General features: G+C 37.9%; 1 protein-coding gene across 3 annotated transcripts in view; it reads right to left on the bottom strand.

The window, feature by feature from the left end:
• The window catches only part of KLHL7 (kelch like family member 7), a 69702-nt gene that overhangs the window by 3829 nt on the left and 51345 nt on the right, over nt 1-14528 (bottom strand). For all 3 annotated transcript variants that reach the window (XM_003807946.5, XM_008960056.6, XM_003807948.6), the window contains 2 exons: nt 5656-5896; nt 3552-3753 (listed from right to left, as the gene is read on the bottom strand). In XM_003807946.5, coding sequence (XP_003807994.1) covers nt 3552-3753; nt 5656-5896 — 443 coding nt within the window. The remainder of the gene's footprint in view (nt 1-3551; nt 3754-5655; nt 5897-14528) is intronic.

Genomic DNA, 14528 nt, shown 5'->3' with positions numbered 1-14528 from the left:
GTTCTCTGTTAAGGTGAGGTGGACAGCATGGCTCCTGTTTTTAGGAAAAACACACACGCTCATCCAGGTGAACTGACCGGCATACAGCTCGGAAGTGGGACAGCAGTAAAAACTAGGTCTTCACTGCCCTGCTCGTAGTGAGATTTATAGACTCAGCTATCATCATGCATTAAAACACAGTATCTGACTTGGAAAAATTCCATTTACATACCACTTTCTTCTCCAAATATAATGTTAATGATATAAAAAGACAGCATGTCTTTATGTATTTCTAAATCTCCTGAAGGTTTAGAAAAAATTTTCACAAATTCCCCTTCCTCCTATAATTCACATGCAGAGTACATACTAGGTCCCTGCTATCTGCAATCTGAAGTTTAATGTTTAGAAGCGTTTTTTCGCCTGTAATCCCAGCACTTTGGGAGGCCAAGGTGGGCAGATCACAAGGTCAAGAGATGGAGGCCATCCTGGCCAACATGGTGAAACCCCGTCTCTACTGAAAATACAAAAATTAGCCCGTGTGGTGGCGTGCGCCTGTAATCCCAGCTACTCAGGAGGCTGAGGCAGGAGAATCGCTTGAACCTGGGAGGCAGAAGTTGCAGTGAGCTGAGATCGTGCCACTGCATTCCAGCATGGTGACAGAGTGAGACTCCGTCTCACAAAAAAAAAAAAAAAAAAAAAGTCATTTCTTAAAATTCTGACCGCTCAAACTGTGTCACATTGTTTCCATAGACATAATTTCTTTCTTTCTTCAGTTACTTTATTATGAGCTTCTGCTCCTCTCCATCTTTTTTAAAACTGATTTTAAAAATGTGATACATAATACATGTACATATTTTTATGGTACCTGTGATATTTTGACACATGTATACAATGTGTAATGATCAAGTCAGAGTAACTGGGATATCCAGCACCTGAAACATTTATCTTTCCTTTTGTTTCTTTTTGGGCTAGGGAAGGAACCCAGGCCTCCCATGTTGCTGCTGAGGAATATCTTTTCTTTGTGTTGGGAACATTCCAATTCTTCTCTAGCTATTTTGAAATATACAATAAATTATTGTTAACTATAGTCTCCCTACTGTACTACTGAATATTATAACTTATCCTATCTAACTGTATTTCTGTACTTGTTAACCAACCTCTGGTAACCATCATTCTACTCTCTACCTCCATGAGATCAACATTTTTAGCTCCCACATGAGTGACAACATGTGTTATTTGTGTTTCTATGGTCCATAGGCTTAGTTTTTCAGCTTCCAATTAAACACATTCTAATTATCAAACACTTAAAATGTCAAAATTGGGAAGAAATTCTTATTAAAAAAAACTTGGCTGGCTAGATAACTTTTTGTTTTTATTTTTGTTTTTGTTTTTGAGACAGAGTTTCGCTCTTGTTGCCCTGGCTGCAGTGCAATGGTGCGATCTCAGCTCACTACAACCTCCACCTCCCGGGTTCAAACGATTCTCCTGCCTCAGCCTCCCGAATAGCTGGGATTACAGGCACGCGCCACCACGCCCGGCTAATTTTTTTTGGTATTTTTAGATGAGACAGAGTTTCACCATGTTGGTCAGGCTGGTCTCGAACTCCTGACCTTAGACGATCCACCAGCCTCGGCCTCCCAAAGTGCTGGGATTACAGGTATGAACCACCACGCCTGGACTAGGTAACATTTTTAAAAGGAAATAATATAACATTTATTTTGAGAGTTGGATAATTATATTCACACTAGCTTTTCATTTGTGAAAATTGAAGGGCATTGAAGGGAACATAGAGAATTCAAATTTAGGCTCAATATATATAAAATGAAAGAAATGCTAGGTCTTGTAAGTTTTTAAATATTCCTGAAACTGAATATTCACCTAGTTTTAAAAAATACAGAAGCTGCAGAACTCCTTTATATTTTTACTTTGAACAAAAAAGTAAGTAAAAAATCAATATTAATTTACATTGATAGTGCCTGAATAAAGATGTAAAAATTTAGAAACCTGGAGTTTTTATGGTTATGGCTTCTCTTTTAAGAGATTTTTTAGAAATAAAAAATAATTAGCAGAATGAATCAGTTTTCCAACTAGTATGCTGTAACACTTTTTGAGCCTAGGGTTTATGGGAAGTAAGGTAGAGGTTCACATAAAAGGGAGCAAAGTTGGTAAACATCTTTAGCAAAAGACAAATTTCAAGACAACTTGCTTTTCTATTATTTGCATTGGAAAGAAGTTATTGATTATGCTTCCTTAAATCTTTTAAAAATATGTGGGAATCATAGCTAAATGCACATAATTAATCATATTTTATAATTAAGCTCTTATTTTATTTATTTATTTATTTTTTTTTTGAGATGGAGTCTTGCTCTGTCACCCAGGCCGGAGTGCTGTGGCACAATCTTGGCTCACTGCAACCTCCGCCTCCCGGGTTCAAGCAATTTTCCTGCTTCAGCCTCCCCAGTAGTGGATTACAGGCACGCGCCACAACACCCAGCTAGTTTTTGTATTTTTAGTAGAGACGGGATTTTGCCATGTTGGCCAGGCTGATCTCATACTCCTGACCTCAAGTGATCTGCCTGCCTCAGCCTCCCAAAGTGCTGGAATTATAGGCGTGAGCCACCATGCCTGGCCTCTTATTTCTTAATTTTAAAAAAAGCAGTAGCTGGAGTTGAAGACTTCCATGTTTTGTAGTTTGGCAATATTTCCTAAATATAAAACTTCAAGCACGAGAGTTTTGATGCAACTCTGGCATAGCATTTTAGTGAACGTATTCACCCAGTAACTTGTTCTAGTAAGGGAAGAACAATGGGCAATCCAGCCATATGATCAAGTGACTTTTCTTATCAAAGCTCTTTGGATGTTTCCATAAAAGGTACGACTAGGGTATCATCTGTTTTATGTCCTCATCAGCTTTAATGTCACTACTCACAACCCGTGCCCTCATGCCCTCTCCATTATTCAATGATTAGCACATTTCCTTTGGCTACATTGAATGTGTTCCATCATTAACTACAAGGTCAGAAAAACTGGCTAACCAGTTACTTCTTTAGCATTTTACCTTTTTGACACACTTTGCCTTTTTAAAAGCAGTTGATTTAAGAATAATTTTATTTAATAAACATGAATCTAAACGTACTTAGGAAGTTTACACCTAAAAAGAACTAGGGAGGCATGATTTATTAATGCCATGAGCCAATATCTAATATTTCTACTTAAGGACAAATTTATTGCTGGTCATAAACTCCCCCCTCCTCCTCTACATTTCCTGACCGCTCAAACAAAAACATTTTATGAGTTGATGAATCAATCAGATGTGTCTCATTCACAGGCATTTATTGCACGCAGAACCAGAAAGAAAGAGGTTCCCATGGGGTGTAAGTTCAAGCCATTTCTGGTGTAAGGGAAAGGTCCAGGTCATAAATATGCCACTGACCCTAGCACACTCAAAAGTTTATATACACTCTTCACTCAAGGACAAAATTCTTCTGTTGGGTTCCTCTGGTCTTTTGACATCTCCTACAGAGCTTATAGAATACAGTTAACTGTAAAATAAATTTTAAATAGATACATACGTTTCTGTGGCAGGATCATAAACTTCACAGGAATTAAGCACTCTCCCAGAAACATTGTTTCCTAAACTTCCACCACAAACATAGATTAGGCCATTGGCTTCCACCATCCCATGGCTGCAGCGCTGGGTCAGCATGCTGGGCTTTGTGTGCCAGCTTTCAGTTCTCGTATCATAGCACTCAAATAAATACAGAGCTGAGTTTCCTGTAAAAGAAAAAGGCCCCATCATGCTTAACTTTAGTGTGTGCGGGGGTTTGGAAAGAACTGACTGTAGATCTTATTAGTTAAGGAAGGAAGAATTTAGGGTCATACGGCCATTTTCATACTCAATCAACAACAACAACAAAGTGTAGGAATAGTTTAAGAAAACGCTAATAATCCTGTTTGTATAGACCCTGGAAAACATCCTTAAAATGATCTGTTGGAAATACTTATTTATTGGTAATTAAACTTTAGAAAAATAAATTTGATTTCAAAAGAAAAATTAAATAAGAAGCCTTATATATGTCTTCAAGCCCCATTATGCATGACGGGAATTATCCATACTTCAAATGTTTATATAAAGTGGAAAAGCATAATAGTTCCTTACAGATGGTAGACCCATACCTTAACATATGAAAACTACTATCTGATCATATTCTTATTTAATATTCTGGAATAGCTACAGCACCATTAACAAAATTATATTTCCTAACTATTCTCAGTTAGTGTGGTATATCCTGAAATCACACTGGTCCCTGCTTGAGTATATTCTCAAAATATTGATGTATATTTCTGATGTATTTTGATTACACAATTTAAAGGCAAAACATACATTCATCATGTTTTGAAACTTCTACACACTGTAGGAGTTCAATAAAAAATTTTAGAAATGATACTATTAAAGATTAAGTGCTTTTTTTTTTCCTTCCCAAGGACAAAAAATTTTAGAAGTTACCAAACTATTTCTCATCTCCCACCATTCTGGGCTAATATCAAATGATTTAAAAACGACAACACCTTTATAATTCTGCGTTGCAACTAAGGTCTGTGAAAAGTAAAGATCAGAAAATAACAACTAGAAGAAGCAATGGTCATGACCAAAAATAACTTATTTTTAACTTTTTAAACATTCCTGATTTGGTAGGTTCAGTGGGTGGACACTATAGGAAAATATATAGTATATAGTAGATTAAAAAAAAACTACTATTTAAGCTAAAAACACACTTAGCAAAGGCTGACGAAATGAAGTTATCTGCAGTACCACAGAACAGTTACCGTCTATCATCTTTAAGATTTATTGTATTTGAAATATTCTACATTATAACAGTCTGTGAAGAATGCTTTTAAAGAGAGGAAATGGTTACATTTAGGAAATAGTGATTTTTCTTGTATTCATTTGACAAATAGTTGAGGGTAAAAACATAAGTATGCAGACCAAAAGTATAACCATTTACGGTCTCCCTAGTTTTCTTTATTAGCCCATTATTTAAGCTAAAGAAATTACTTGAAAATGAAAGCATACAAAAGCTATTATGTATCTAGCCTGCACCTATTCATTTAGAAAAATTATTCATTTAGAAAAAGAGCACTACTGGACACTAACACACTAACCAATAAGGTTTTTATATCCACACCCACATCCCATTCTGCTCAATAAGCATAAATACCACTACAGTCATTAAAAACTTAAAGAATAAAACAAATGAAAAAGAGCATTCTTTTTTCTAATAAAAAGAAAGCAAATATAATACAAATTTTAAAAGCCTGAATATAGTAACTAGTTCTTAAAGAGTCTATAAGTTGAACTCTGAAACCTTTAAAACAAATAATATTATGCAGCCCAAATAATTTAGAACTATAATTCAGATAATGTCAACTAATGCTTCATTATGATAAAAAAAAATGGGCCATTAATCTAGGAAGCTAAAGTTCTGTAATTTAATGGTTTGTAAAGCAATGGACATAAACCTTCAGGGAGATGAGCTCTAAAATGTGACAAACACATATTTAAATTACCAAGAAAGTATCTGGACAAATAATACCAGCTGTTTATTTAAATATGAAAGCCAAGATACTTGGCTTTAAAGCATATGCCCCAAACCAAAATACTTAAGAAGTTCTTACCTACTTCTGAACCTCCAGATGTATAAATTTTGCCTTCTGCAGCACATGCAGCAAGGCTGTCTCGAGGTGTCGGAGGACCCAGTTTCGAATACCAGCTATCTTTCACTACATTATAGCAGTCCATTCGCTTTATTGGGAAAAGCTGAGAGCCTCCCAAAATGTATACTACATTGTCCCAAAACACGCATGCTGCATCTCTTCGTTTTTCAAAGGGGCAGCGGATGTCTGTCCAGCTATAATCCTGTAGCAGAAAAGGATGGGAAGCTTTCAGTAAGGAAAAATATATAACTGAAAAGGACAATGCAAAGATACAGTCAAAAAACATATAAGAATATGTTAATTTATTAGACTACACATACAAATGTTTGGCTTGAGACTATTACCAATTTAATCTTGTGTGGTTTCTGCAGAATGTTGATTAGATGGGGCGGAGGGCAAAAGGCAGGCACATGACTGCTTTGGGTCCTTTCTGGCTCTAAAATAAACTTAAATATATTTGGATGTACCATCACCACCCTGTCTTCTATTCCTTCTGTTATTGAAGACAATACAAGAAGATTCTAACATAAGTTGTTTTATTATTTTAAAAAAGCTTCTTTTTCAAATGTAAAGGTCTCCATCCCTTCCCTGCCAGATATACAGTGTGATATAAGTAATCAATGGATAATATAAAGCTCAAATTGCCATTATCCTACTGATAGTCTAAAGCCAGAAGGTATTTTTTGGACTTCTTTATTAATTTTCTATATTGAGTTGAGCCAATGTAGTCAGCTGGACTTTAAAACTGTTGATGTTTATAAGGAAATACTTGAGTAATCTCTTCTGAGTACTCTGGATACTCACTTTTCACCCCAATGATTAGAAATACACACCTATCAGTACTTGACAGTAAGGGCTGTTCACAGCATCTGTTTCTTCACTGTGTTTGATAGCATCAAAGAATGCTTGTGCCGCCCTTCCATGTATGTGCATGGGGGGATGCCCCTAAAGTTATAGTATCTTGGACCCTCCCTTTTTTTGAGATAGGAAGCTACAGCGTTCCTGCTATTTTCTGAAAATAGTCAGGGTCAGATAGGAATTCATACCATTCCCAATCTCACCAAGGAAAGCACTATGTGTGATTATTGAGTTTCCTTCGAGAAAATCTGACTGATAACCTATGATCGTATCCAGTGTTTCAGGCATTCATTGGATTGAAGTATCACAGAACATCAGGAATGGTCTCTTAGGAAAGGAAGAGCCCCTAATGTAGAATACTTTGACTCCTGACAAAGATGAACATTTTGCTTTTTAGGTGACCAGGAAAATAGAGCCTTAATAGCTTAGGATGTTATTCTCTAATTAGGATCAATATCCCCGTAGGTTACTCAGTGGTGGGCACACAAAACAATGTGATAAATATAACATGTTCGTGAAACTTCAATTCCACTCAATAAACACTTGAAAAACTGGGGGAAAATATTTTCACTTGTTCTCTTAGAGAAACTGTATACCACAGAATGAAATAAAGAGATAAAATAATGATCATATTGTACAGGGAACAATCCCTCAAAGATAAACTAAATCATTCTCTTAAATGTTCTTCATATCTACTCATAATTCCTATCTAATCAGGTTTATGTAGCAGAGAAATACAATTTCATTAACTGCATTAACTCAGTGAATCTCAAATCTTGTCACTCTTACCCCTAATTTATTTGACATTTATTACTTGAGAGCTATATGGGAAACTTTTTTTTTTTTTTTGCTGATTATAGTACCTAGATACTGTATGTAGTTGGCGGGGGGTGGGGTGGGGAAGAATAGATGGGAAGTCAGTCTTGTCAGCTCAGTGGCTATGACTGTTGGGCATTACCCTAGTGATGAAACTAGTTCCAACCTGGGCTTGCAGGTGAAGGCAGTGCTATTTATTGCTCCCTGCAATAGGGAAATCTACAGGGAAATCTAGAGGAATATGCAGTTCTCATGTTAGCAAGAAGATGGACAAATAACAGTAGAGTCACAGATGGGACGGTGTATGTGTGTGGGCAGGGTCAGGGAGCTGTTACCCTAAAAATATGATTTAATTCACTTAAGTTTTACTGAGTATCTATTCCATGCAAGTTCTTATACTTAGGTGCTGAGATGTGAAATATGGAAAATAGGAAAGCCTGGAAAAGATATGGGTAGAAGGATTTCTTAAATTTTGATATATCTCTCATTATACACACATACACATGTGGACACATCCATGTATAAAGTCCTGTCTTCCTTGGTCCTAGTCAGCCTTTCTTGCCTCTGCTGTGATATGCCATGCTATACTTTTTTCTAAGCTCAAGACTGCTTTCCTTTTTGTAGGTTTTCCTGATTTCTTTCTTCTGAATCCTTACCACTTGAAGTCCAGGCTTGATGACTGAACACTCCATTGTATCTTGCCCTATGTGATTTTCTAGCTGTAATACAATAGTTCTCATTGCTCCTACAAGAGTAAAAGCTTCGGGCCGGATGTGGTGGCTCATGCCTGTAATTCCAGCATTTTGGGAGGCAGAGGCAGGCAGATCACGTGAGGTCAGGAGTTCAAGACCAGCCTGGCCAACATGGTGAAACCCCCGTCTCTACTAAAAATACAAAAAATTAGCCGGGCATGGTGGCAGGCACGTGTAATCCCTGCTACTCGGGAGGCTGAGGCAGGAGAGTTGCTTGAACCTGGGAGGCAGAAGTTGCAGTGAGCCGAGATCACGCCATCGCACTCCAGCCTGAGCAACAAGAGCGAAACTCCGTCTCCAAACGAGCAAAAAAAAAAAAAAAAGAGTAAAAGCTTCTTGGGAGTGATAAGTTCTAAATATTTTCTCTAAATGCCTCAAGGTAAAAGATCAGTGTGATATTTTCCTTCAAAGTAAGGACTGATTTTATATAATGTATTCTGAAAACACATAGATCCTCAAATAATAGAAATACTGTAGTAAAAAGGCAACCACAATCCAAAATGAAATACTTTTCATTTTTAATACCTGAGAACTTTATTTTGGATCATTTTGAGAGAAAATCGAGCCGAATTAGGGAAGGCAGGGTCTTAGGGAAAAAAGAAAGCAAAATTATCAAAACTTTAAGATTTCTTAGAGAAACCTCAGGGAATCAATCCAACCTGAGTTTAAGATGACTAAATTACAAGTACTTTCTCTTAAGCCATTATTTGATATATCTTAGTTTCTAACGCTTTAAAAAAGGTCATACACCTATGGTGACAATCTACATGAAAAGCAAGTTTATGTAGATGCCAGAACATTCCTAGAAGTAGTTTCATGAGAAACACATAGAAACAGTTTTGGCTTCATTCATCTTACAAGGACACAAAGAATGTAGTTCAAAGGAACTGGGAAACTTGGGTATGAAGCCAGGCTCTGTATGGAGGAGCTATGGATCTCAATTAGGGTCACTTAACTTCTAAGGGACTTTATAGTTTATCTGTACAACAAAATGACTGAATGACCAAAGGTCTCTTCCCTTTCAGTCCTAGCATCCAATGATCTTAGAATCCAAATGATTTAGCATGCATCCCTAACCAAATAGATACTATTAATTTATTAGTTATTGAGTACTTACCTTTCCAGGAACTATACTGAAATATTTTAAAACATCATCTTATTTAATTTCCTTAATAACTCTATAAGGTAATATACTCATTTACAGATAAGAAAACTAAGAGATATTAAGTAACTTATCAAAGGTCACATAATTAGAAAATGGTGAACCCAAGATCTTAATCTAAATCCATCTGACTCCAAAGCTGCGTCTTTAGCCCCTGCGCTGCTTCTCTAAAAGTCTTTCATGGCCTACGAGAAAGAACAAAGGACTGGGAGTAGAGTGATCTGGGTTCCTCTTGTCACTGTTGTGTTTCTAGCAAAGTGATTCTGTGCACTTGAATTGTCATTGTTGGATCTCAACAGACTCATCTATAAAATCAGGAGGTTAGCAGGATGGCTGCTGAGGTCCTGCACAATCTCCATATCTTTTCACTTATAAGCACAATGCTCAACTGCCAAAAGCACAGCTGCTGTGAAAATGAGTTTTTCTCCATGTGTTTATACAGTATTTGGCCCAGGGCTCAGCATACTGAGGGAATGTTTTCATTGAGTGGTAGTTCACATTTGTAGAAAAGTATATATCATCCAGTAGGGCCACCCTCATTTTTGACTCTGCAAATGTCAGATACTGTAGATGCTGCACTGTGCTCCTGGTTTGTACCAGTTCTTCATTGCAGCACTATCTTTATGTTACACTGGCTCCAGCTGGCATCTTATCACTATGGATCCTGGTTCTGTGGTGGCTGCACCACTGAAAACCAGAGGGACCTGTAACCAACTAACCGGCAGTTCCTGGGGTTGAGGGCCAGGCTTTCATCTCCTGCTTTTGTAAATCCAAATAGTTTCCACTTTCATCCTTTGCTAGAGCAACTTTTCTCCTAGGAATTTATCCTAAAGAAAAAACTGGACAGTGTACAAAGCTGGCAGATATAAAGGTAATTCACTGCAGGAGTATTTTAACAGGAAAAAACTGTAAATCAACTAAATGTGTTTGATGAAGACAGGTATTAAATTATGGTGTATCCTTGTGATGGAATACTCTACAGCCCTTCAAAACGATGACATTCTCACTGATGTGAAAATATCTCCATAATAAAATGGTGAGAGTAAAATACAGTCTGTAAAATAGCATGTAGGCATGATCCCGTATTTGTAAAATGTAAGGACTGAAATGATGTTCACTAACTACTGATGACTGTCTTTGGACGTTGGGGGCACTTTGACTTTCTCCTTTATATCTTGCTATATTTGAATTTTCTACAAAGAATATGTATTTTTTAAAAAAATAACAACGAAAATACAATGAATGGTACCAAAAATATGGTACCAGGAAAACAACTACTTTTGTCAGCAGAAGCCTATACTAGTGCTAAATGTTTTAACAGGAACATTTAATTCAAACTAATTTAAAGGCTCTAAGAATTGAGAAACACAAATAGCTATTATATTATGAGACTAAATTTAAACTATAGGACAGATTAGAGGCAGTCTTTGCTTTCCTTCCAAATAGCACGTTCTTAAGGGCACTCTGGTTTTCCAGAAGCAAACACTTGATCATGTCAAGTAATTCCACAGGATGTATACATATTTTGAAATATGCTCATTTTCAGTAGTCACATAAATATTACTGGAAACATATTAACCTCCTTAAGTCCAGAAAGAAATTTAGTAATTAGCCATTAGGAAAAGTACCCTTGTAACTCAAATTCTTCAACAACAGTAACATTGTAGCTCAGTAGCTTCCACAGTTGGGGAGGAAGAGGGAGATTGTGCTATTGCAGGCTGCTAGATAAAATCAGGCTTAATTAGCAACAAACAATATACAAATGGGCATTTCTTAGCTGTTAATGATTAGCTAAAATTAGCAAACAGTCCAAAGTGAGGCCAGTGGCAAGCTGAAAGGGAATTATTAAGAATCACTGCTGCTTTATAAAGTCACAAAATGTTCTTCCTGTCTCCACTCTCAAATTAAAACCACACCACCAAAAACCAAAAATCAAACCTAAGCTACTCAGAAACTCAATCATTAAATAAAACTCAGTCTGAAGTTGAGTAAGCATGACATGGATATTATGCTTGATAACAGTACTTGTCCTTTGAGTAGAAATAACATATTAGAGAAGTATATAGTATCCCTGTGCTGCTACCTTGCCAGTTATCTAAACAGATTGCCTTTAAGTGAACTTTGCCATGCAATTTTTAATCTTGGCGCAGCAAGGTATATTACACTTTAAATTATCTCAAATCCCAGAAAGCAATAGTATACTCATTTATAAAAACGTTCTCACCAATGAAACAAACATCTACTCTTTGTACAGAGTACAGGAGATGTCCCAGGTGTCTGGAAGAGTTCAGAAGATGAAGGGAAAAGCAAAGTGGGGAAGATGGTAAGCATTTTTATATTTAAATATGGGAAGATTAGAAAACCCAAGGGTGACAGGGAGAATCTGACAGAGGAGTGAAGGAGAGCAAAGAAAGGAAAAAAGAGTCAGATGAACATAACTGACATTCACACAAATCCTGAGAAGATTTAAACTTTTTGGCTTTAGACCAGAAAACTGGTTTAGAAAGGCTAACTGATGGTGGGGTATGGTGGGGCAAGGCTGTAATCCTAGCACTTTGGGAGGTTGAGGCAGGCAGATTGCTTGAGCTCAGTAGTTGAGACCAGACTGGGCAACATGGTAAAACCCTGTCTCTACAAAAAATCTAAAAATTAGCAGGTGTAGTGGCATGTGCCTGTAGTTCCAACTACTCAGGAGGCTGAGGTGAGAGGACTGCTTGAGCCTGGGAGGTTGAGGCTGCAGTGAACCGAGATCACGCCACTGTACTCCAGCCTGGGCAACAGAGTGAGACCTTGTTTCAAAGAAGAAGAAGGAGAAAATCCTAACTGACTTGCCTAAGGTCATATCTAGAAAAAAGATAAAAGGAAAAAAAGATCTCAGCCAGGCTTGGTGGTTCAGGTACTTTTATCCCAGTGCTTTGGGAGGCCAAGGCAGGAGGATGGCTTTAGACTGGGAGTTCAAGACCAGCCTGGGCAACATAGTGAGACCCTTGTCTCCACACACAAAAAAATTTTTTTAAATGGCCATGTGTGGTGATGCATGCCTGTAGTCCCTGCTACTTGGGAGGCCGAGGTGGGAGAATCACTTGAGGCCAGGAGGTTAAGGCTGCAGTGATTACCACTGTACTCCACCCTGTCTGACAGAGGAAGACCCTGTTTTAAAAACAAAACAACAAAAAGATCTCACAAAAGACAAAAGACCAATGATCTAGTCCTTCAGCTCTTCCACCTATGTCTAATTTCCTTTTTTTAAAAAGTGCAGTCCAGTTAGATTCCATTCAGTTATACAATACTTTTGGGGGCTTTTATGAAAAATTTTAATAATCATACTTACCAAGTCAAGATGCATTCATACCCAGGATTCAATATACTTTTAAGTCTTTTCTCTTTCTTCCTACCCAAACCCTACGAGTAAGTCTCCCTCAAGAAAACTTCCATGAAGCTTCCACAGAGGTTTCCTGGTTGACAAATCTGACCCAGGGAGCTCTCTTCTTTCCATGCCACCAACACAGTCATTGTCTATCACACATCAGGACAATTAACTGTTAAGTTCAGCAGAGGTGTTGACAGCCACCTCTGTGCTAACTGCTGTGTGCTTATGTGTACACCTCACGCACTGTGTGTGTGAGGACAGGGTCCTGTTGTATGTGTCTTTCATATCCCTTGCTGGTGTCCAACCCACAAATTTAAAATCCTATATGAACCATGAATATATGCTAAAATATTACTTATTTAAACATACTTTTACAACCAGCTAACCATACAACACACTCTGTTGTTAGTAACAGGTAAGGATAATTATCTTTTATAGCTGGATCACCAAATTTTCAAAGAAAATAATCCATACCAAATCTAATTGAATATGATTCAATACTTCTGAGATGACAGCTCTTAATGCACCTCTGGGTCAACATATGAACAATTACCAAAGGTAACCAATATTAATTATTGGTGACATGGTCTAGTAAAGAGTGTGAATTCCCTGTTAACCTCAGCTTGACTTATCCCTTCAGCCCTGTGCTCATGGACCCACTGCTCTCTTGCTACCTCCCAAAGGCTAGAGTCCCTTAAAACCCCACCCCAGGCTGGCTGTGGTGGCTCACATCTATAATCCCAGAACTTTGGGAGGCTGAGGCAGGAGGACTGCTTGAGTCTAAAAGTTCAAGACCAGCCCTGGCAACATAGACAGACCCCTGTTGCTACAAAAAATGAAAAAAAATTAGTGGGGTGTGGTGGCAAGTGCCCGAAGTCCCAACTACTGGAGAGGCTGAGGTGGGGGATCACTTGAGCCTGGGAGGTCAAGGCTGCAGTGAGCCACGGCCGTGCCACTGCACTCCAGCCTGGGTGACAGAGCAAGACCCTGTCTCAAAAACACGACACAACACAACTTCACGGAGATAACATTCCCATTTTCCTCATTTCTTCCCATTTACAGCCTTCAATCGAATATGTGCAGCTCTGTTTCCACTCTCCTTGACCCTTTTTAGAGTGATCTGTTAATTTATGATAATTAAGGCCAGCTGTGGCTACGGAGAATGAGTCTGATGTCATGACTCCCAGCGCCAGTCATATTTTCACTGGGGGTATCTTGGAGATGCAGTGACATAACACAAAGAGAAACAAATCTTTGAAGGTGGGAACTTCAGGCACTATACCAAGGTGGGGTGGAAGGGGCTGTGAAGTTGATTTTAGAACAAAACTACCAACCAGTGTATTATGGAGGTACTTGAAAAGAAATTGAGACTGTCAATATTTCTATTTTGGAAGACCTTCTAGGAAACCAGAGCATATAACTGAGAACTTACCTCAGGATGTGATTTACTCTCTTCTTTACATGAACATGAAGACCACCTGTCTAACAAACTGCCTTCAAAGAATCAGGGAGAATACCTTTCATGCACAAACTGCAGAGAATACTGTTTACCCCTGGCTGCCCATGATGCTGACAACTAAGGAAGCTTAAGGGATACTCATGATGACCCACACTTGCATCTCAGCAATGTCAGTTGCTGGGGCCTGCAGCTAGAGGTCCACCTCATCTGGGATGATTGCTGCCTATTTTAGATATTTTGTTCTTGTAGGTGCTTCTGATCATTGTAGCAGTGTTCACATTTTTACTTCTGTGTAGTACTTCTAGAGCTCTTTGCTGGTGACAAACGCTACTGATATACTGCTACAAAACTCTCAATTTTTTGTGATGTAACACCATTTTCCTTTAAGGTTTATACTTTGTTTATGCACATGATCTT

Source organism: Pan paniscus, chromosome 6, assembly GCF_029289425.2.
Source record: "Pan paniscus chromosome 6, NHGRI_mPanPan1-v2.0_pri, whole genome shotgun sequence".
Lineage (NCBI taxonomy): Eukaryota > Metazoa > Chordata > Mammalia > Primates > Hominidae > Pan > Pan paniscus.
The sequence above is the reverse complement of the archived record's forward strand: the minus strand, read 5'-3'. Positions and strand labels throughout refer to the sequence as shown.